This window comes from Ictalurus punctatus, chromosome 22 (genome assembly GCF_001660625.3).
Source record: "Ictalurus punctatus breed USDA103 chromosome 22, Coco_2.0, whole genome shotgun sequence".
NCBI lineage: Eukaryota > Metazoa > Chordata > Actinopteri > Siluriformes > Ictaluridae > Ictalurus > Ictalurus punctatus.
This window is the reverse complement of record NC_030437.2, coordinates 7,656,297-7,680,775: the sequence shown is the minus strand read 5'-3', so window position 1 is coordinate 7,680,775 and position 24,479 is coordinate 7,656,297. Positions and strand designations below refer to the sequence as shown.

Here is a 24,479-nt window from a genome sequence, read left to right as displayed (position 1 = left end):
GCTGCACAAGGGGGTCACACCAGACACCGAAGCAAAGGTTCACATACTTTTAACACTCACAGATATATAATAATGGACCATTTTCCTCAATAAATAAATGACCAAGTATAATATTCTTAGCTCATTTATTTAATCAGTAACTCTTTAATCCACGTTTAGGACTTGTGTGAAAATCTGATGCTTTAAGTTACAGAAATATAGAAAATTCTAAAGGGTCCACAAACTTTCAAGTACCACTGTATACCATTATTGTACAGTTTATTATATACACCTGCCTTGCAGCAACACTCAATACATCTACCATATTGGTACATGCTGCAGGTTTGCAATTACTGGCTGTAGTTCGTGTGTTTATCAGTTTATCATCTCTCTTCAACTCCATTCATCCATACAAAGTAGGTTTTTTCTTCCATATTTTTTTTCACGTCGTGGATACTGATGCAACACGGACATCCTCGTAGTAAACAGACCCTTTTGCATGCTTCTGCCGCAAAGATATGCAGAGTTATTTACAGAGACGTCATCGAAGCGCGACTTAAGACGAGTCGTATGTTATGCTCACGCGCAAGATTTATGTTGTGTCGGTTAATGTCGCATGTTTTGGCAGGAGAACATGTCAGCAGATCAGATTGTATGTAATAGAATTTTATAGCGGTGTTCTGAACCTAGCAACCCTGCTGTCCCAAAACACTGTCCTCCAACCAAATTATCTCCGGTCAGTGGTGGTTTAATAGTGCTGCTTGTCCGATCACGGGATAGAGATGAGCTAGGGTCAGTCATTTTGTTTACTACCCCAAGTTTCCTACTTTGTAGCCAACAAAATGATCAGACATTACAGTGCCTCAACCGGTACAGAGCAGGAGCATGATGTACTGCCTAGATTCAGAAACCTGCACTGACGAGGATCCGATTCAACACGGAGCGGGATTTTATAAATCATACACAGCGCTAGTACCGATCGAAAGAACGATTCTATATGTTCACGCTACAAACGAGCGCTCGTAATTCAGCAGGGTGTGAGGCAGAACACAATCTTTCCTCGGCACTGTAGAATAAGCTCCATACATATACTGTATCTGCACAGCAGTGCTTGGATCCCTGGAGAATGGGACTGTGTTCTCAGGCAGGCTGTACGGCTACACGCTAGCATGAAGCCAAGAGGCCGCGGCAAACATGTATACGCGCATGGCTGACACGGAATGCAGAGAACACACGGGACTACAGGACACGGGTACCCACGCAGTGCTGCACTGGGATGCAGACGTATGGTTATGCAAGATATTACGTAAGGCGCCCTGTCCTCCCTGATATCGCTGGCCTTTTTTCTCGAGCTGAGTTGAGGAAGGTTATGAGAGGTTGTGCTCCACCTCGACGAGTGCTCTCGTCACTCCAAGGGAATGAAAGGAGATGAAAGAGACGAGAGAAAGAAAGAGAGAGAGAGAGAGAGAGCTCTGCAGGAGGAGCAGAGGCTCATAGCAGCTAGGTTAAACGGTCAAGAGGTGAAGGGTAGTGTGTGTACGTGCAGAGCAGCCAGAACTGCTAAAGTAGACGTTCCCTTACAATCACTGCGCAAATTCTTTTTTAAAATCCATTTCAAAAAGTAGGGAATGTTATAAATGTGTCCATTCTGTGATTAAATATCACGTCAAATGTGCAGTTTTCGAGGATGTCATGGTAACTAGCTGTAGAACATGCATGCTAAGCTAGACGGTTCGCTAGATCAACTACCGTCAGTAATGAACGGTCTATTTTAGCACATTCATTGAGAATACGTCCACGAGAAAGGCACTCTGGTACGGAAATCTCACTTGTTTCAATCCGGAACATCTGCAAGTAGAACAACAAAGGGAAATTTCCAGCATTTTCCTATCAGGCATAAGGCTTACTTTACAAGATTTATCATTTGAACATTGAATTTTATTGAAGCTGCACTTAGGTATAAAGTGACAACATTTAAGAATAGGAACAATATCCTTAAACTTCAAATTTGGAATTCCCAACTTCAGACTTGTTAAATCTATAACACTGACTATACAGCTCACTGTTTTCTGGAGTTAGAATATTAGAATATCGTGGAAAAGTTCATTTCCCCCCCCCCACATAATTTAATTCAAAAAGTGGAACTTTCATATATTCTAGATTCATTACACAGAAAGTGAAATATTTCAAGCCTTTTTTTTTTTTTTTTTGTCGTAATCTTGATGATTACGGTTTACAGCTCACGGAAATCAAAAATCCAGTATCTCCAAATATTAGAATCTCCGAGGTCCGAGAAAATCTCGATCCGATCGAGCGTCTGTGGGATGTGCTGGACAAACGAGTCCGATCCATGGAGGCCACACTTCACAACTTATAGGACTTAAAGGATCTGCTGTTAACATCCTGGTGCCAGATCCCACAGCACACCTTGAGAGGTCTTGTGGACTCCATGTCTTGACGGGTCCGAGCTGTTTTGGTGGCACAAAGGGGACCTACACAATATTAGGCAGGTGGATTTAATGTTTTGGCTGATCGGTGTGTAACACTAGTAGTAAACTTTGTAAACCCTTTGGTTGGAAAGCAATACGGATGAAAATACTGAAACGGCCGAAGCCTAAGAGGAACAAAGTGATGATCAGTGTGAAAAAAGGAGGAAAAAAGCTCGAGCTCTCTGCCTTAAACCATCCTCCCTCTCTCTCTCTCTCTCTCTCTCTCTCTCTCCTCTTCGCTTTCTCAGGCCTTAAGCTGTGCTTTGATGTATCTATAATTAGGCCATACAGTCCATGACGTGTGGTTAAAAAAAAAAAAAAAAAAATCGAATCTGGGTAAAATGCAGAGCAGAGACAGTGAGTGGAGGGGGATTAATCAGTTAGTGTTTGATGTGCTTGATCAGAAACGTGTTTATTAACTGCAGAAGGCGAGCGGTAATTAACCCGCAGACAGCGAGCTTTCTGGAGCGCCGTTCATGTGTCAAATGGTCCATCTCGGCTAAAGCTAGCGGTCTTCCACCTCTCGTTCTCCTCCCCCTCACTGCTCCTCTCGCCTTTTATGCCCTCTGCACTCCCCTCGGACCACTTTCCCGATCAATTAACTGCTCGGCTGTTTTTTTTTTTCCTTGAGTTCTGAGCAACTGGAGTGCTCAAAGAATCTTTAAGCCTGAATGTTGTGTGCAGGGCTCAGTTAATGAAGATAAACATTGTTAAGGCTCGCAAAGGATTTAATCAAGGTTGCAGAGATTACTTCTACAGTACACTAACTCTAACTCACTCTAACTGTGTGTGTGTGTTTATAGGGTGGGAGATGCTTTTAGAGTCGGTTGACGTCCGTGCTCTTTTGGGGTCGGAGGTCAGCGCTGTTGTCCTGAGAGGTCGAGATTTTTGAATAGAAGATTGAGACCATAGAGTCAGAGGTGACACACACAAACACACACACACTTACTTTCTCCACTGACTGGCATCAATACACACAAACCTTTGAGCACTGACGTACAACGGCGTACTCCGCCAACCAACGCGCACGACTAAAGACAAAATCGGTGACATTTAATTCCGCTTATATTTTTGAATGCATCCTCAAAAATACGACGTGTTAAGTGTTATGCGCATAGTCCACACACACACACGCTGCTGTGTGAAGGATGTACATGCATGAGGGAAGCGTCAGATTTGAAGAAACGCATGGAAGCTAACGAGAACACTTTAAATTAGCCAGTCGTGATTAGAAACAGGGTCCATTTCAAACGCGCGCGCGCGTGCTACCAGGCCGGGCTGAAAAAATGAGCACGTGTGTGAATGAGAGAAGGAAGAAGATGTAAGAAAGCGCACGCTGGAGAAAGGATTCATTCGGATTGAATTAGCGTTTATCTGTGCAGCGGTTTTAATAACAGATATTGTTACAAAGCAGGAATCTGGATGTAGATTTAGATCCCTAACGAGAAAGCCAGACATGGGAAAAGTCCCTGAAAAGGAAGAACATGAGGTGGAAGTGGGGAAAAAAAAAAAAAAAGAAAGAAAAGAAATTTTTTGAGACTCGCCAGATGCCAAACTAGCAGCCTAGAGCATAAATATCTAAACAACGATATTTAAAAGCGCAAACAACAAGTTTCCTGGGTGTATGTAAGAAAAACACACAGTCCTGAGGTAATCAGTGGGGCAGGAACGCTCCTGGCAAGGAGCTCTATCAGTGGATGGTTTATAACATTTGGGTTCTTAGATAGTGTGTGTGTGTGCGTGTTTGGACTCGGTAAGTAAGTAATATTGTGTGCGGTAGGCTTGTGAGATCATGTGTAATTTGTCATTATCCGATCGTGCCTCGTAACTATAGCTGACTGACTATGGTATCGCCTGAGGCTCTGATGTGGGGGGAAAACCTGGGGGTGTGGCCAAACATACAAATGCCCTTACAGAGGAAAAATATATGATATATTTTACACGTCACCCAGAAGACAAAATAATAACAATTTACACCGATCATCCGGTTCAAAAGTTTACACCCCTCTGGCTCTTAATGCATCGCGTTACCTTCTTGAGCATCAGTGAATGTTTGCACCTTGTGTAATAGTCGTGTACGAGTCCCTCAGTCGTCCTCAGAGTGAAAGGGGTGAAATATGCAGACGATGCTGGAAGAGTAAAGAATGTGCAGGACCTGGAGGATTTTTCTGAAGAACAGTGGGCGGTTTAACTGCTCAGAACAAACAAAGGACTCACGACCAGCTATCACAAAACATAAACGCAGTCGTTGATCATCCAGGTAACGACACACGGTATTAAGAATCAAGGGTGTGTAAACTTTTGAACGGGGTAATTTTTTATTTTATTTTATAAATTCAGCTATTACCTCGTCTTGTGGACTATATGTAAACATCTGTTATGTGAAATAGCGTATTCAGCGCAGTACTAAATCCAATGTTGTACATATTTCTTTATCCAACAAGCTTCAGATATAAAAGTAAAAAAAACTCCTGAAAGTTAAAACCGCACTCTCCTGCAGCTTTTTTTTTTGGTTGCGTCCCATGTAAGGTTGTACCGATACACTCGGGTCATAATCAGATTAGGAGTCACGATAAACTCATGATTTTGATTTGATTCTCTTCATAATTATTTTTTTTTAGGGGTTAAAAAAAAAAAACGAATGAAGAACAAATCACGACTGGAAAGACTCGTATTTTATTTCTGAATCGTAAACAGTGCAGAACACTTTAGTCTATATAAAACAAAATAAATCAAAGAATGCTACATATACTTAATTATTAAATCTTGTAAACAAAATGCACTACACGTTTGCCATATCTTATACGCAAATACGGTTATAAATTCTCCCCAGAATATTTTACTTCTAAGAAACAAAAGTGTCTGACGTGGAGAAAATGATCGACTGGAACACAATGAGCTCGGTAGCAGAAATAGAGCTCCAAAGGGGACTGAAAGGACCGCTTTAGCAGTCTTTGGTGCTGTGTGAAAGCTACCGAAGATGGCCGTGAAACCGTATAACGTATATTACACGATACCTAGCTCCGATCCAGTAATTTAGTTAGCTGAACGGTGTTCCCAGAGTGCGTATATGTAGTAGAACCCCACTGGGATTACTACAGTTACTACAATAACTTTAACGGGTGCCTTTAACGTGAACCTACAAATCAGTGCGTGCTATCTAGCCAGCTAGCCGACATGCTATAAAGTGAGCGTGGCGTGTTTGGGATCTATTTCCGCCAGCGGAGCAAAACTAACCTCACTCTTACTCGTGCGATCTTTCTTAAACCTGCGTTAGCCGTTGTGATTCAGAGCTACCAGGCTATCGGGCTTAGCACGGTCCCGACGGGAATATGCACGAGACACATTACAAATAAAATGTAAAAAAACGTAACGGGGTTTAAAGCTGACGCTGTATTCTATCGAGTGTATTTATATTTAAAATGACACCATTTACTCGCGCACTTGCGAGCAGGATGTTAGCGAATGTTCTCTGACGCTCTGGATGGAGTCGCACACGTCGAGGGCTCTCTGTAATTGGATTGGATGAAGCCAAACACTCATTAATTATTCCTAAAAATATTTCTCACATCATCTGCTACACTTCTCCTCCCCTCCCTGAGTCTCTCTTCCTCCTGCTCTCTCTCTCTCTCTCCGAAAGTTGATAGTGCCTTAGGATAAGGATGTACTGGATTGTTTATAGAAGCAGCGCCTTCCCAACGAAGCTTAACGTGATGTATTTTTAATCATTCCTCTCCTGCACAATCTTCTTATCCGTTCGGTCAGTCCTGGCTTTCCCAGCGGTGAGGCCCTGCGTGTGAGTGTGTGCGTATGTGTGTGTGTGCAAACATTCTTTAACAAAAACACAACATAAACACTCACCAGCTCCACGAAAGACAGCCCTCCATAGCTGTGAGCAACCACAAAGATGTTTTTGGCGAGCGATCTGGAAATGAAATGGTCCCACACATAGAGTGTGTGCTCCTCGGGTGAACTGTTTTCCTGCAAATAAAAAAAAACGCACATATACACACACAAGAACTGTAAGAGATAACATCTGAACGAACACACACACACACACACACACACACACACACACACACACACACACACATAGATCCTCCCGGGTTCAATGAGCCTTGCATATTGCAAATGCCCCAAATGTAAAAACCGATAGCTCCTGTGACGGCAGGTTTAAATCTTAATTTGTACTCAGCTACACAATCAATGTGGCCTCGATACAAGCAGTAAGCACATAAATGGCCAACACTGGGGGAAGGTCGCACAACGGCGTGGACAGAACACGCGTAATTAACACAGGCCCGAGGTGAGGCAGCGCCCAAATGAGAAAAGAGAGACAGAGATAGAGAGGAAAGGAACGGGCGTGCGTGGAAAGAGAGGACGGACATCGATCTGTGTGTTTGGAGAAGCCATAGATTTGTAGCAATTGAGAATTGAAGCAAAGTTTAATTACAATCGAGCTGTGCTCTTAAATTGAGACTAACTATGAAATAGTGGATGGAATATTTCCTTTATACGGAGAATAATTAACCCCATATTTACTTAAAACGCTCAAGAATACGTCGTTTCAATGCATTAAAACTACTTAATACCCTCAAAACTGCTTGACCTAGCTTCATCTCGAGACCTTCGGCCTTACTAAACCGGGAAAAGAACGATGAATAGGAAGATAGATAGCCAGCTACTAAACTAGCTAGTAAAAGGGACGTTGGCTTAGTGGTTAGCACGTCTGCCTCGCACCTCCAGGGTTGGGGGTTCGATTCACACCTCTGCCCAATGTGTGTGGAATTTGCATATTCTCCCCGTGCTTTGAGGGTTTCCTCCGCCAGTGTCAACGCCAAGCAGCATTGCAGGCTGATCGGCATCTCTAAACTGTCCGTAGTGTGCGATGGGGTGGTGCCCCGAGTTCCCCGATATAGGTCCCAGGCTCCCCCCGTGACCCTGTGTAGGATAAGAGGCATGGAAAATGGATGTGATGTACATAATGGATCCTTTAGGGTACTTTCACACCTATAAGCCTATTTGCTGCGTCTGAATCAGAGTGAAATTGATACTTTTGGTTCCTATGCTATTTGGCTTGGGTTCATACGGCACATAAATAAAAATAAATAAATAAATAAACAAGTAAAAACATAGGGGGGGGAAAAAAAATAATGGTTGAAACACGTACACGGGTGATAACGTACTCGTGTGACACTTTCATTTGTTGGTCAGCGATTAAAATACAACGGTAAAGAAACAATACCAAAATCAGCGGAGCTTGGAGAACACGGAGGTAGCACTAAACACATGATTTGATAATTATCAATTTTATTCTCTTATATTATTTGCACTTTTCGTGACGTATCCGGAACGTATCACATTTCTGTGGTATGTTTCTCTATGCTTTCCGCATGCAACCCGGAATACATGGCATGTTCGGTTCACAGTTAACACTTAATAACTTGATACAAAAGACTTTAAGTTCAAACTATAACGAATTCAGAAATGACCTGGATGCACACGCTCAAGTTCCTGTTCACGCAATTCGCACTTTTTGCCTCGATAGTATTCAGTAATAGAAGAGAAATGCGATTCAATTCGTGTAGCGCTTTTAACAACGGACGTTGTCTCAAAGCAGCTTTACGGAAACATATAAACACGGGATACGGATTTTAAGCGCGTGAATTTGTCCCTAATGAGCGAGACGTGAGGGGAAAACTCTGTAAGATGATACGAGGAAGAAACCTTGAGAGGAACCGGACTCGGAAGGGAACCCGTCCTCATCTGGGTGACGACGGATAGTGTGAGAGTAAAGGAAATGATTTATAATCGTACTATCCCGTGTCACCTAGATAAGGAGGGGTTCATGGATCAAAAATTGGTGCAAGGTTTAATATTGTAAACAAAAATGCACTACAGGTTCACGGAAAGACTGATCGAATGATCAACGTGTCTGACCTGGGGAAATAATCGATTGAGACGTGATGAGCTCCGCAGCAGAAATAGAGCTCCAAAGTCGGCTAAAAGGACGGCCTTTGGTGTTATTTGAAAGCCGCTGAAGGAAGCGCTTTTGAACTGCTATAACATGGTCGTGCAACCGTATAATGTATATTACACAACAGTTAGTTCCGGTCCGCTAATTTGATTGGATGAACAGTGTCCCAGGAGTGCTTATATTTAATATAACCCTACAGGGATTACTACATTTACTACAGTAGCGCTAGCAACATCATCAGCGGAGATGGCAAATGATACTTTTCAGGAATAGAACTTATGACTTTCATTCTGAGTCTGGTTCCTCTCAAGGTTTCTCTCTCATGTTCGTCTCAGGGAGTTCTTCCTTGCCACGTTCGCCACCGGCTTGCTCATTACGGACATTTATCATTTTTTTTTATTTAAACTTCCGGAAAGTACACATTGTTGTGAAGCAGCTGTGACGATATCCATTGTTCAAAGTGCTCCACAAATAAAACTGAACTGGTCCAATCACTGCAGTTTCTGACTGCAACCGAACTGCACTAGAGTTTTCTCAGAACCAGACCGGGACCACCTCACTCAGACGATCCGAACAGACTAAACACTGCGTATGTGAAAGCACTCAGTCACTCCTAGCCACTGCATTTATTTCGTGACATCACAAACTCGGCTTTTGTTTCGACAACATTGAGAAAATATCCGTTTTTCCACGTAAAAATGTCAATCCGCAGAATGTGAATCAATTAAAAATGAACCCCTATAAGCAGAATCAACTTTTCCGAGTTCAGGGTTTAATCAAGTGCCGATAAGTTCAGCTCATACACACGAGCTGAACTCGTACACACACCCTAACTTTTCTTCCCTGTTTGCAACTTTGCTCATTGCTTGGCTCGTCTCACACTCTCTTGCATCAGCATTCAATTAGAGATTAGGCTCCTGAACACAGCCTAATAACTGAATTAAAATCGAAGGAGCTGACAAGGGCTAAAAGATTTCTTGACAAACAGCTTGTTTATGAAAGTAAATAAATATGAAAGGTGTAACGGTGTGATGCAACCCAGGCAGAGCAGATTACATCCTGGACTGTCCCATTGGGGATGGGCGGGGAGGGAGGGGAGGGGAGGGGGGGTCTATATCTATATGATGATGTACTGTATATGGGGTGTTGACACAAACCCATACACACACGGTTTGATTATAAACAAGACGGGGTGGGGAAAATAGAGCTAGGAAACACGAATCCTAGGTTAAATTTAGTAGTTTTGAGAACTTTTCAATGTCACTTTGAATATAATTTAAGATCAAATACACGGTGATGAAATAGCTTATACAAAATCAGCACAAAATAACTCCTGCACAAGCAGAAAGATGGATTGAAGTTAATTCTACAGTGAAAAAATATGGAAACTTTACTAACTAACTAAAAAAAAAAAAAAAGAAGAAGAAGTAGTCGCAATTATTCCCACTCCCAGGTGAGATTATTTGTTGTTTTCTGGTTGAATTTCCTCATACTGATGTCTGTATGACGTGACCCTGTATTATCCAGTGTTTCCAACATAACGGCAAATCAGGAAAGTGTAAAACTACTACAACTACTAATACTAATAATAATACAGCAAATTAACAATAACCTAAAATGCCTGTATTTCTTACTGTGTAGATCTGACTTTAACATCATTTATTCTGCAATCTGATTGGTCAGAAGGTGACTAAGCCCTGACAGTAGTGCTGGCTTCAAGACGGTTCCCAGGTTTACATCGACATGCTCGTTTTAAAACGGTATTGTTGCTATAGTAACGTTTCCTTTACAGGGACATATAAGGCAGACAACGAAGATAATCTGAGGTTAATAATAAGCAAATGGGGGGGAAAAAAAGAAGCACGTTATTATTTAACACCGAAAGACGTGTAATTGTTGATATGATGAAGCGTTCTGTAAAGAGACGTTTAACGCTGATGGAAGGAGTCTTCAGTGTCGGTGCTTTGTAACAGTGTACCGAAATGTTAGAGTGTTCAGGAGGAAGGACTTCGCACTTTCGCATTCTCAGTGACTTACAGTAGAGAGAGAACGCAAGAGATACTGTTCATTAATCAAGAAAGAAAAGAAGTACCTGCCGTGGTATACTTTTCCACTTTGGAATACGCCGTTGATCACTTTAGGGGTGGAACCGACCCCCGAGTTCACGACAGAATATAATAGCATGCCCTCAAGTGTCTTACTCCTTCCTTAATACATATTAAGGGCTTTAATTTCAAACACGTCCAAACTTTTTAGACTTAACGTCATGTGGACGCCACGGAAAACGCTTTAGTGCTTTAAAAGGGAAAAACCCCATAGGAAAAGACACTCATACTTTTCTTCTTACAGATGTCAAAACCACACAAATATCACAATAAACAAATTCAGCACAGTGTCCCAGTCCTCCAGAGGTGCTCTTTCGCTATAATCATTGTGCTACTCCATGAGTGTGAGCGCGTATGAATAAGAGCTCGGCTCCTCTGTGACGCACTGGCAAAAGCAGGTAACGTCCCCCTACCTTATCACCCAAGCACAGAGACTAACACCTGGCCCAAACACACACACACAAACAAAAGGTGGCCACAGTGTGCGCACATACACACACATTATGGGCCAGATGATTGACTACCTGCTCTGATAGGGTCCACACTTATCTCGACCGAATTTGCATATTGTGTAATTATTTCCCAGGGTTAATTAGCTCGGCAAAACAGGCTGCCCTTAGAGACAGGCTCCTGGTGACAGATTCGCCCGTCTCTCGCTTTCTGTCTTTCTCTCCAACCCAAACATGTGCCAGTCCGGTCAGACTCCCTGCTGTTCCCTAACCTGCTGCTCGTCAGAAAGACCAACATCAAAAGCCTGAAGGTGTGTGTCCACGTGTGTGTGCATGGAATATATTCGTGCAAATGAATCGTCAGTACAGAAAGCGCGGTGCTTTGAAGCGCCTCTCGAGCGGAGCTCTAGCCGCAGAGAAGAGCTCTTAATGGAGGTGCTGGGCCATTACGGCACATCCTCGGAGCTCTCGGCTCCTCCTGTGATCACTGCTCTCACTGCGTCATGCTGAATTCTTGGCTTTTCCTTTTCCCATCTTTTTTTTTTTTTTTAACTCTCCCCCCGCCGCCAACGCTCGCTCGTATGCAGGATGTTATAACAAGACGCATCTATCTCTCTGCCGAGAGAAAAATAGAAAGAGTGCTTTCACACTCTAAACCTGGGATATTTTTCCAGCATACCCTTACTGGTATTTCATTGTACAGCATGAGTGCATTCACACTCGCCCACGAAGATTCAGTTCCACAGGATGTGAGCTTAATAAAAAAAAAAAATCATTTTAAAAAGCATATACCACATACATTGCATACGTACAAACAGTACATTTTAAATTCATTAAAAAATAAATAAATAAAAAAATTATATTCATTTATGTTTCTACCTCCCTACAGTCCTCATGTGCACCACTGTTTACGGCACGGTCGTCATGGTAACCTATTTCTTAATAATCTATCTGGTTTCCTATGTCCCTTCACACCCCCCCTACCCCCTCCCCAATTTGCATCCCTCACACATTTCAAAAGCAGCACGAAATTATACTATCTATTATAGTACTACTTTTTAGTAGTACTATACGAATCACTCGATTCAAAATTTTTATATTTTCTGGTAAGCTAATATTACTTTTCTTATTTGAAAAATACATAAATGTAATTCAAATGTAATTAAGAGCAATGTCTGTCAATATGATTACATCACAATCATATATATCTGTCTGTCTGTCTGTCTGTCTATCTCCATCTATCTATCTATCTATCTATCTATATATATATATATATATATATATATATATATATATATATATATATAGATAGATAGATAGATAGATATCTTTGTGGACAATTTTATCATTTTTGAAACGTATATATTTTGTTTAACCAGAGTTTTAGATAGTGTGTCAAGCTACAGCTCCAAGAGAGAGGCCTTGTATATTTTTTGAGGGTTTTTCATCATTTTTGCATTGTCGTGAATTTAAATCAACGGCTCACGACGCACTTCTGACCGATACTGAAAAAAGTAAGCATAATCCTGAACGCAGGCTTATGCCGCGCTCTCACCGCGTGCTACAGATTCTCGTAAATGAACGCCGTGCTGTTCGTCTGGTGAAGAATTTAGTCCTCAGCTTGAGAGGTTCTTCGTTTCGTTCCTGATTCGCTTCGATTTCCAGAATTGCTGTTGCTTCGGCTTGCTTGTTTTCGTTTGCACTGTTGTAGGAGAAATATCGAGATGTCATCAAGACGTCGTTCTCGTTCTTCTCCTGATCGTTCCCCTGGATGTGAACAGTTCTTGTACCTTCCCAGGATTTTGTCGCTCACTGAACGCAATGCTGAATTATTACTATTAAATTACTGCTTGATCAGGAGCAGGGACCTTTGAGACGAGTTGAATGTCACTTATTTGTTAGTTTTGTTTTTTTACCACAATGACATTCTCTTGGCCATAGCCTACAGTCGGCAGGAGAAACGGCACCAGCTGCATGGATGTGTCACACACTCACGGTCACTCAGCTTCCCATCTGCACGCCGCATGCGAGAGCATTAAGCAGGGTAAAGTACAAATATGTACAAACAGCTGCAGACGTGGGGGACCCGAAACAAAATCGCGCTAAAACATCCCCAATTTGTTTTGACAAATCCACAATTCATACCAGTCTTTCAGCGCTTAGTGCCAAAACACACTGGAACACTGGAGGTGGGATCAAATGTCAAGATTAGCAACTGCTAGTTGTCACACTGTGCAAACAGCACATCGTGCACAAGGACGCAGGCTACACTGGAAGGTTAAACAGGCTGCACTGGAAGGATATGTTCGGGAGACGAGCATGCGAAAGCTCGCTGATTGATGAGCAAGTACAGGAGAATGCCGTCGCGTCCAAACATGGTCTGTGTGTGCGTCTGCTGTGGTCTTTCCATGAGTTAGCGAGGATTTGTAAGCGAATCGAGGTAAACCTCGTGAGCTACTGAGATGTTCTAGCATGTTCACGCTGCTTTCTTAGAGTTAGTAGCCTTTACTCTTATTAATCAAGGACGCCATAACATGTCTGCCACTTCTCAAGGCCACTTTTAAAGAGCTTCTCTAAAATGACCGCCTGCCTCGGCCACACACGTCGACTAAACAAAGCTCTCATACAACCGGACCCCTCCAAGTGATTTGAATGGCTAACTCTCATCAGGGAACAAGCTCATTTTCCTTTTGGTAAATGATTAAAAAACGAAACAAGCTGGGTTGGTAATGACATGTTTGGTAGCGTTCAACAGTAGATCCATTAGAATGTGGACCTTCACTCCGCACTGGATCCACATTATCATTCGGTCACCAGTTATCCACACGCTTCCCTTGTCAACAGCACACGTTTACGGGAAATTCAATATTATCGGGTTTGAACGGTAGCGGTGTAGAGGACTGCTCGGAACGGTATGATAAAGCTGGAGCCGAGGTTCGTGGTGGCGCGTGGGCTTCCTGATAGCGCGGAAAAACTAGCCGTCTCAGGTTGGTGAAATAGCTACTGGCACTTCTTTCCTGTAGATTTGTTCTTCACACCTGGCCAGTCACAGACAAGGTGCCTGTTCAGAGACATGAAGGAGCCATGAAAGAGCCCTCGTGTCTCGTACAAAGGAGGTAAAAAATAAGGGGGGGGCAAAAAAAAAAAAAAAAACATTGGGATTTAAATACTGGAGAGATCACTGGAAGCCAGCAAGACGATAACCAAAGCCAGCTGAGAGGATGAGGCCAGAATAATAACACGTTTTGTGCATGCCAAAAGACAGGAAATGGAAAAAGAGAGGAGGAGAAAAAAAAAAAGTTTAATTAAAGCGATCCAGACAGACACTCTGGTACATAAAGAAGCTCGGCCCATCACTGTACAGAGGCGTGACCTTGCTACCATGGAGCTAATCTCAACAAAATTTGGTGGTGCATTGTTTCTAATCAATATCTCATTAACAAAGTACAAAAGGACCGGTGCCTGTCTAGCAGGGGTTCACTGTTAAAAGACAGCTCTCGGCTACGTATAGCCAGAAAGGTCATCTTCGTCAAATCTCGACCTGCCCCGCGCCAAGCCTGTGATTGTCAGATTAAATTACTGCTTGGGTTTAATTGACGCAGGCGAGGTGAGCGAGCAGCCACTTGTGTGAGGGTTTGGAGGAAAGGCCTGCTGTGAGGGGCCTGGCTTCGGGTCCTCGCAGCAGATTGGATGTGTTTAAGGTTGACCTGACAGGAAGATTGGGAGCAGACATCAGAGAGCAGGCCTCGTCCCTTGGAACGAGTGTAAATGCACAGCTTCAGAAAGACGTGCACTCAGACGACGACGGGTCCACACGCAAAAATATCACTATGTACAAAAGCATGAACTTCTCAAGCGTAACCGCCCACATACAGTCTGAGCTATACAATGCTGCCAGACTCGCCTTCTGTACGTGCAGTTCCCGCAAATGTTTCGAGACGTACTCGCAAGCTCAATAAGTACATCTACGGACATATACGCACGGGTGAAACAGGTGAGCACCCCTGGACCTTAGCTATTGACCCTTGCTTTGACTGAGTCATAAGTTCATGCGTTTAATTAAGGCCAGTCCAGTCAGCATGCATGTCCTTGCAATAAGGTCACAAACAAGGTCTCGGAAGCCAAAGTTCACCCGTGCTCGGGGCTTTAAGAAGTGTCCTGGAGAGATGTGAACAAAGACAGCTTCAAGGTGATGCAATAGCCAGTTGGAATACATATCGCCTCCTCCTGACAGCTCAACCCAGACCGGGTCTTATCTCAAAGACGTGCAGGTTAGTCGTGTACGAGGCAGGCATAGGGGAGCAGAACATCTCCAAAACACGGATTCCAATGCTCCCGCGAGGAATATATGAGTAGGAAAACAACGGATAAATAATGGATGGCGATCCTGAGGAGACAGAGGCGGCTGGTGGGTACATGCTGTGTGAACATTATCCACTACCCTGGTCTGCGTGTCACCTTGGACTGATGCTGACTCCAAATCAACACTCTCACCCCTGATTTCATCATGAAGTGGGATTGTTCGGGGTTGGGGGGGTTGGGGGGGGGGGGGTTTAGAGGCCATATAAAAGGCAGGGATCCAACTGCACCGACATGCTTTCGTTGGCGCAGTATTATTTCCTTATTTACTTATTTAAGTAGTCCACTTTTCAGCATGGGACATGATATTGTGGACAAATCAGTAGGCCAGGTACCCAGGACGAGCAGATATCATGATTGGTTATTAGTTTTTTTATCAGTTTATCAGTACCAAAACATGGGACTGGGCAGCACATTAGACTACTTATTTGTCCTGTGGGCTTGCTAATATATATATATATATATATATACACACATACATACACACACACACACACACACACACACATATATATATATATATATATATATATATATATATATATATATATATATATATATATATATATATATATATATATATATATATATATATATATATATATATATATATATAAAATTTTCAGCAAAAGTTTTTCCAAAGTTTTGTTTGACCACAATAATAATAATAATAATAATAATAATAATAATAATAATAATACTGCACAAGTACGGACCGATATTTAAATTCATTTCAGACATATACTCTGCGCTAAATCTTTGTGGTTCCCGGACTTCTATTCATCAAGATCTTCCATGTTCCAGAGGCATGACAATTTAAAACGGCTATTTCTTAACTATAACGCGCACTTCCCGAAGATTTCCTTCTCCGAAAACCCTGGTCTTGACATAAAACAGGACTGGGAGTTGTAAAATGATGCAAATAAGTGGTCTAATACAGACCATTGACCTTATACAAGAGAAGTAAAACATTGTCTAGATGATGTACAAAAGAGAAACAGAGCGAAGCCATGTACTCAAAGCGTTCAATAAACTCATGCCACCACTGCAAGGATCTGACACTTAAAGTTCTGCAGGCACTTAAGAAATGAATAAACGAAGCGACAGAGAGAGAGTGCGAAGAAAAAAGAGGAACGCCGCTCAGCGCAAGCTGCTGCTTCTCAATGCCCTCTCTCTCTCTTTCTCCGTCTCCCTGTCTCTGTCTCAGAACAAAAAAGTAACAATAAGAAATCCAAAGGGGGAGACGAAGAAAAAAAAAAGTGAGGAAAAAAAAAAAATTCTAGTCATTTAGAAAAACGGCTCTTTTCCCTCAGGGGCTCGGGCCCTAAGCCTGTCCCGGTTAGGCCTGAATGAAATCTTTGGAAGCTTCTTAAGCCTTCAATGTGGGTTTTGTTCCTGCTATTCCTTCGCTTGGCTGACAGAAAATAGGTAACTGGATTAGGCCTCAAATTCAGAGTAAAGTGAACTCCCAAAAAAACCTTGTGTATGCTGGCCCCGCCTCTCCCTCTCCCCGTCTCCTTCGTCCACTCGGCCTCTCCAGAGACACTAGACGTGGGCCGTTGGGGCTGTGATCTTTTAAGAGTGCTAGGAGATTATGCAGGCTTGGGGGCTTCAACACTATGAACCCCGGGGGGGAGCAAAAAGTAAGAGTGCTAAAGGCAGTTAAGGGCTCCTTAACGAGGGTAAGGAAGCGTATTAATCAACTCAACTGTGGGCAGGAACAGGCTCCCCGGGCTGAGAAGAGCGACGTGCAGGTGGTCTGCAGCTCAGCAGGAAGTCAAGGAGGGGAGGAGAGGAGCCTGAGCCTGGTACAATACCGCTAGAAAAGATTAAAAAGTTCCAGAGAATGAGAGTGGGCCTGACCCGCCCACTACTCTAGGGCCTGAGAGAAAGGGTGGAGAAGAGAGAAAAACACACATGTGGACGCGCAAATACAAACACGCCTTTAAGCCGGGAGCCAAAGTGATATGAGCGCAGTGTTTATGGACACGCGCAAAAGTCACGCTGTCCTCCTACCTGAAAAGGTAGCGGTGCAAGATGCTTCACGACACTGAGAAGGAAAAAAAGTGTCGGGGCCTGTTTCCGGAACGAGTGGAGATGAGGCAGCAGACTGACAGTACTTTACCACGTGCCAGCATGTCGTCGTTTTAGCAGCGGCACGGCGCATAAACATCAGCATATAAACGTTGAAATCTGCAGTAACGCAATCATACTATCCGTTCAAGGATCCGAATATTCAAATCTCGACCTGCGTTCGTATTTAAACCACTCTGCTCACGGAAACACTGGAAAGTTCACAATCGGTTGCGACTAGAGACGCGCGGTAGACGTGTCGGATTATTTTGGTTATTATTACGGTTTGTACTTGCCCGCGATATCTTGTGAAGCTTTTATTAAGTTGTATTATACAAAGCAGGAGCCTAATTGAAACCAATGTGACCCTGACCAGGCAGATACTAAGGATGAATGAATAAACCTCACATTAATCCCTTTCCTGGAGGAATAGTGCATCTCCGGCTCGTATCTGTATTTCAATCGGTTTAGAACGCATCTGTTCATGCTAAATAAAGCATCCGAGGGCCCGGATTTCGGCTACGCGTGTCAGCGTACTGATCATCATCATCGTATAGACACTGTAGCTCTGCAGCTACAAGACGCACAATCGGAACGTAAACCTTGTGGATTTGAAAACGCTTCTTTTTCTCTATACGTTTTGTCGCAGTTTTTGCGCGGCGATGACTGAGCTTTTCGAAAACGTGGATAACTTGTTTTTAGTGTTTTTAGTCACGTGACCCGCTCAACTCGAAGCAAACGAGTACCGGTGGACGATGCTGTACTGCACTTGTCGTGCATGCTATAGAGTTTGATAGCACCGTTAAAGATTCATGCCACTTTATACAAGCGTGTGCATTTTTAAATAAACGCCTGAGGGAAGTGACGCAGGCCAAAGCTTCTGACGTGGTTTATACGCATGCGTAGTATAAGGATGTAAGCGGATTCATACGTTTCAGCGTGGACTCGGTTTCGGTTTATGCTCAGGACCAACGGGGTCACGTTTAGACGGGTGTGATTTGTGTGCCTCGTGGGGTTGCGGTCGACTGAAACTGAAATCAGCTAACGTGCATCTCTTCCGTGAAAGTTTCACTTCGGAACCACTTTCTAACTGTTTTAAAGAACCGTCTTTAACAGCGACCACTACACCAGACTGAGCCCCGAGTCCGAATCTAAAGCTGTTCGGCAGTTCCAAAAAAAACGAACCCCATGCCAATAACAAGCAAAAATACGTGACGAACGGAGAACGTAATTAGCACTTTTTCAAACGTGTACAAGCGGATATATTCTATGCAGCCGTGTGAAAAACGGCCTGTCCAGGTAGTGACGCGTGACCGCTTGCAGAATGTTTCCCAGCAACGTTTTTCAATATTGTATAGTCTGAACTCAGGACTACTTACTTTGTTTTAAGGCTTCTTATAGGAATTCTGTGCAGGTGAACATATCTAAGCTTACTATACTAACACACACACACACACACACAGTCACTCACTGTCCTTGTACTAGTTCCTTTGCTGCTGTCTGAGCATGTATAATGTAAGTGCACGGAAAGGGATAGCTGGACTCGCCTAATGTGAGAGAGTAGAATTGGGAAAACCTTGGCTAGTGCTGCTCTAACGATCTCACGCTGCTAGCATTACAAAGTGCAAAAGGTTCTGAGGACAAGACGGAGCGAGGTGAGGAGAGCCTGAGCGAGACCTCATTATATGAATCCTCAACTATTCCAGCTGAAATATTTATTAAGACATTATTATGGGTTCTTTCCACCGCCTCGGAGAGTGTAACTCCTCGCCTCAACTCTTTCTCGCACACGTCCCGGCGCCTGCGCCGACACATGAAGACATCAGCGGGACCGGAAAAGGGTCCTTTTCACTACCGACGGTGTGTTTTCCCTCGTCCACGTGTAGCGCGGTGATGAAACGCTTACGTCAAAGTGAGAACGGCTGAAGAAGTGCGAGGATTTGCACTCGCTGATGGCTACTTCGCAGAATTCCTTGTCTCGTTCTTTTCCGTGTGTGTATGTGCGTGTGTGAGAGAAAATGGTTAAAAAAAAAAAAAAGACGACTGTCGAGTCCTGTAGTAAAGTGAATTCATTAAAATAAGTGAAGGGTGTCAAAGTTACTTTGGCGCGATAGGAAGGCCGTCATTAAAGCGCTTGTTTATCGAGCGTGAGAAAGCGAGCTGTACGGATTCCCGATGTGATGTTAATAATGTGGATAATCATGCTTCTCAGAACAGTGCGTGTGACGGTACCATTGGATGTGGTACAGGAAGTGTGTTGACAGCTCACACGGCGCTCGCGTGTCACGCCGGTAACTGACAGTATAAGGCGTGTGATGTGGTTCGGATACACACGTGTAGACGTGTAGAGCGGACATCGGTGAAACAAAGCGTTAGCGATCTGCCAACAGATTTTTTTTTTTTTTTTTATTCTTCCCTCCTTTTGTCAGACCACTATGCTGAATTACTTTAGAGCTGGTTTATCTCTTTGATTGGGCACGTGTTATCCATGAAAGAAAGTGCCTGGGGTGTGTGTACTGTACGTATGTATAGGATTAAGTGTTGTATCCGCAGAAAACGATAAGAGATGTGATGGGCTGCTGTTGGGGAATTATGGATTTTAATGATAGTGAATCTCATGGTCAACAGCTACAGGGGACATGGCTCTGATCAACCTATTCAGCTCTGTGTGTGTGTGTGTGTGTGTGTGTGTGTGTGTGTGTGTGTGTGTGTGTGGTTAGCAAAGAGGCATACTTAGCCACCGTACAATTCTGTTTCGTTTCGACCATTTGCTGCTTTGCAAACATAATATCATTTCCATCAGGATATCAATCTTGCAAAACACAAGGCTTAATGAATTTCCATTAGGGAATGAAATATATATATATATATATTGTTCAAGTGTTATTTGTAATTTTATAATATTTACACACTGGAGGGCCAAAAAAATAAAATATAAAAAAAAAAATCCATATTAAAATGTTTAAAATCCTACGTACTTTCAGTCTCCCAGCATTAAACAGCTAGTTTGAATCATTTGATGTTGATGGTTAATGCATGATTTTGTTAGTGCACGTTTTCCCCCTCCATATATATATATATATATTGTTTATAATGTACACACTTGGCATTTAAAAAAAAAAAAAAGAGAGATAATGCAAGTACTTAATATCCAACAGGCTTTCTCTGTGGTTGAATCTATCGGACATGTCGTGCACTACACAGGCTCTGAGGTCTTCCACCCTAAGTAGTGAGCATTTACAGGAAACAGGAAGCCATTTGGGATTTTGGCGTAACTGTACGAAGAAAAGCTGGAGATTTTAGATTGATTTATTTATTTTTTTTAAATGTAGATCCTTTGTAGTGCAGGAAATGTATGATTTAGCTAAATATCAGCAATAAAGTTCAAAACTCGGTCAAAAAATAATCGTAAAAATAAAACTACATTTTTTTTTCCTTATATTAAATTTATGATACAGCCACTACATGATTTATTTGATTATTTCTTTTTGACAAGGAAAATGCAATTTCACCTTCAATGCTTATGCTAATTTAAAATTTTATAACACACACACTAATATATATATATATACATACACACATATATATATACACACACACACATATATACATATATATACATATATACACACACACACACACACACACATGTGCATACACATATATAGAAAAATATATAAATATTTTTCATGATTAGAATGTGAAAGCACTGTATTAATGGAGTTGGACAACCCTAGCTGTAAAAGCTTTTTTTTTTTTTTTTTTTACAGCTAAGACTGGATCATTTCTCTCATTCCATGTGTGTATGTGTGAGTGAGTGAAAAGAAAAAGAAGGGGGGGGGGGGGGGGGGGGGAGTTGTGAATATCTGAAAAGTGAGAGTAAAGAGAAGCCTTTTCTGTACACACAGACTCTGGAATGCTGCCAAACTCAGCGAGCCTGACCGCACACCCGTGTGGCCCTCTCGCTCAACTCCACTAAACCCTCTCTTACCCTCTGCTTCACCCTCCGTCTCTCTCACTCTCGCTTCCACCCTCCCCTCCCCTCCCTCCACCGTCCCTCACTCACCCGGATCGGGATGCGCTTCGTCTCGCGCTCCTTCTGTGGGTTGCGGTACTTCTCGTACCCGTCTTTCTTTTTCTTTCCCTCGCACTCCTCCTTGCGCTCGCGTTTCTCCGCCGGTTCGTCCCATGCGTCGGCAGATGGATCCCCGACCTTCTCCACCTCCAGCGCGTTCTCGTTGGGGTTCAGCACGATCACGCCGTAGCCCTCCTGAGACACAAACACAAACAAACAAATTAACAGGCAGGAACAATGCTGCGTGGCTGTGTGTGACTGTGTGTGCAAATAATACAGCGAGGTATCCAGGGAGGGACATGGCTGCCAGCGCTGAAACCAGACAGAGGGGCACAGAGACAGAGACGGGCCTGAGATCAGAGAGAGAGAGAGAGAGAGAGAGAGAGAGAGCGAGAGAGGGTCGGATTGAGGGCCGTGTGGCAGAGGAGTTAACTGGAAGAGGGTTTAGAGACACATAGGGAAAAAGAGAGAGGAGAAAAAAAATGACGGAGAGTGTTAAGAAGCCAAGAAGCACCAAATCCTGGACTAGAGCGTGTGCTTCCAAAACGTACTATTAAAAACTCTGCCCGCGTTCCAGTAAGGTTTTAACTCTGCTTATGCTTAACAGGATGTCTTCCTGTACAATGAGGCTTTCAGCGGAGCAGAAGCTTTATTTTCCAGACTCCAGATTACTCTTTGAGCGTCAGCTATATTTATTTTTTTTTTAATTAACAGCGAGAACCTCCATTGAAATCCTCGTTATTGTTCGCGACGGCTGAATACCTTTCCTATGAAGACGGCAAATATCACAGCGAGACCTGTTTGAATCGAAGACATTTGCCTCGACTTAACACGTCGCCCTCAGGAAATCTGACCAGACGATAAGAAGAGGCAAAATATCTCGTTCAAAGTGAAATGCAGAAACGGCCACGCACTCGCGTGTTTAAAACGGTTCATTACACGATACGAGCACTATGGATTAGAAATCCTTGGCGCTGTTCAGATGCATTAGTACAAGTTGTCACTTCTCTGTTGCTGCGAAAGAAATCGCACCTGGGACATGTTTACCTCCAATGCACTTGTAGGAACTGTTCAAAAATGAACAAACAAATAAATAAATAAATAAATAAATAAAGGGGGCGACACGTGGGGATGGGCAAATAAAAATGTGGTTTCTCTTCTAAAGCGTCACGGGTGCAATGTTCCGGTTGAACGAGCCGAACGTACGTCAGATTTAAGCGTGTGAATATAACCGAACGCAAACCCGATTGTGTGAATCAAAATAACTCTTATAATCATAAACACTAGTGCGCGCGCTCCTGGTTGCCACGCATATACACGCACACGCGTTTCGAATGTAAATGAATTGTGTTGCAACGCAAGCGGCAACAAAGCGAGTGTCATTTTCAACAGGCTAATTAAAAATTAAGCATCTGCCGATATCTTACGATCATAATTAGATGGCGTGATATACTGCAGACGAAGCACTTTCGCGTTCGAATCAATACAAATCAACTGCGGCTGCCCTCCTGCTCTGTCTGCCGTGCGACTGCGACTAATCAAGTGGGGGAAGTAATTACAGCTAATAAAGCTCCCAAACCCAACACACACACAAAAAAAAAATCCTAAGAAAGGATTACAAAGTGCTCAAATTTCAAAGTGATCAGGAAAAACAAGGAAGATCATAAATTAAATGCATAGTAAAATAGCTTATTATTATTATTATTAATAATAATAATAATAATAATAATAATAATAATAATAATAATAATACTACTACTAATAATAATAAAAATAACTCTGCAGTAATTCAGCTAGAATTAGTGCATCATATAGAGCAAAACTAACTTTAATTCGCTTTTCATTAAAAATATATATATATATTTTATATATATTTTAATCCAGTTAGCTTGTTTCTCGTAATAAAACCCCGTGGCCGCACCACACGAGTGTATGTTTATTCGGAGAGATTTTTCTTTCCTTGACAACTTTCTGGTTGAGGACAGAGGCGCTGGCCAGGAGCAGTTTGGCTTTGTGGTTGCACGCAGTGGTGAGGCAGCTTGAGAGGAGTTTAGTGCCACTGCCCACTGGTGGCAGGCAAGATAAATGACTAGGAAAGAAAGACAGCCTCCGTCGAGCCAGACAGGCCTTTCTCACTGTTTCACTCAATATCTCTCTCTCTCTCTCTATTTCTCCGGCGGTATCTGTAATGGCCGCTTCGCCTGGGTTAAATCTCGGAAAAGACCGAGCCTCGTTGCTCCTGCGTTTGCTGATCGGAGCTCGTTAACGTTTGTTTTCATGGAGCAGAGGTGTGAGCGTCATCTCTCATGGTTATCCTCGTCTCTGCGTGCTTCATTAAATGAGAAAGGGTTCTGGGAGAAACGGTGCTTTTGTCTCGGGGTTAAATCAATTAAAACTACTATTTTGTAAATAATCAGGCTTTACATTTAAAAGCCTGTGCAATTCTAAACAATACTAAATAAAGTATTTTATTATTATTTGAATTCAATCACGTTTTGGGGTGTTCAAAGAATTAAGCATGGACAAGTACGTGCACATTTTTTATGACGATATGTAGTAGAATAATGTAGAAGCTTTTCCTAGCTACTGTTTCTGTGTGTGTATATATAAGCGACAGCGCGAGAGCTTATCTGTGAAATTCTACGCCTTGCTCTGTTGAGTGGCTGGATTGGATGTCTGGCTCTTCCCATGCCCCCGTGCCCCAGGTTGGCACCTCCTCGTGGGGCAGAGTAAGCAGGCCTGGCCTCCGGGCCAACGGTCTGTCTGGGTCACCGTGGCCCCTCAGTAGGGCTCAGACCTCAGTAACCCACCACTGGATGCCCTCTTAAGTGTTCTTTTGTCTGTCTGTCTCAAACTAGCGGACTCCCTTCACACACGGCCACAATGGCCGCCGCCGCCGCTGTGCGCCTTCATCTCACCGACTGACAGCGCCGTGACGCTCAATCTGACGCTCCTTAATGTTTGACAAACAAA

The 24,479-nt window shown here is 42.9% G+C and overlaps 1 protein-coding gene across 1 annotated transcript in view; it reads right to left on the bottom strand.

The window, feature by feature from the left end:
- The window catches only part of fam172a (family with sequence similarity 172 member A), a 185,230-nt gene that overhangs the window by 76,841 nt on the left and 83,910 nt on the right, over nucleotides 1–24,479 (bottom strand). The window contains exons 7-8 of the mRNA XM_017451782.3: nucleotides 21,498–21,701; nucleotides 6,330–6,449 (exon numbers count right to left, since the gene is read on the bottom strand). Of these exons, the coding sequence (XP_017307271.1) occupies nucleotides 6,330–6,449; nucleotides 21,498–21,701 (324 nt within the window). The remainder of the gene's footprint in view (nucleotides 1–6,329; nucleotides 6,450–21,497; nucleotides 21,702–24,479) is intronic.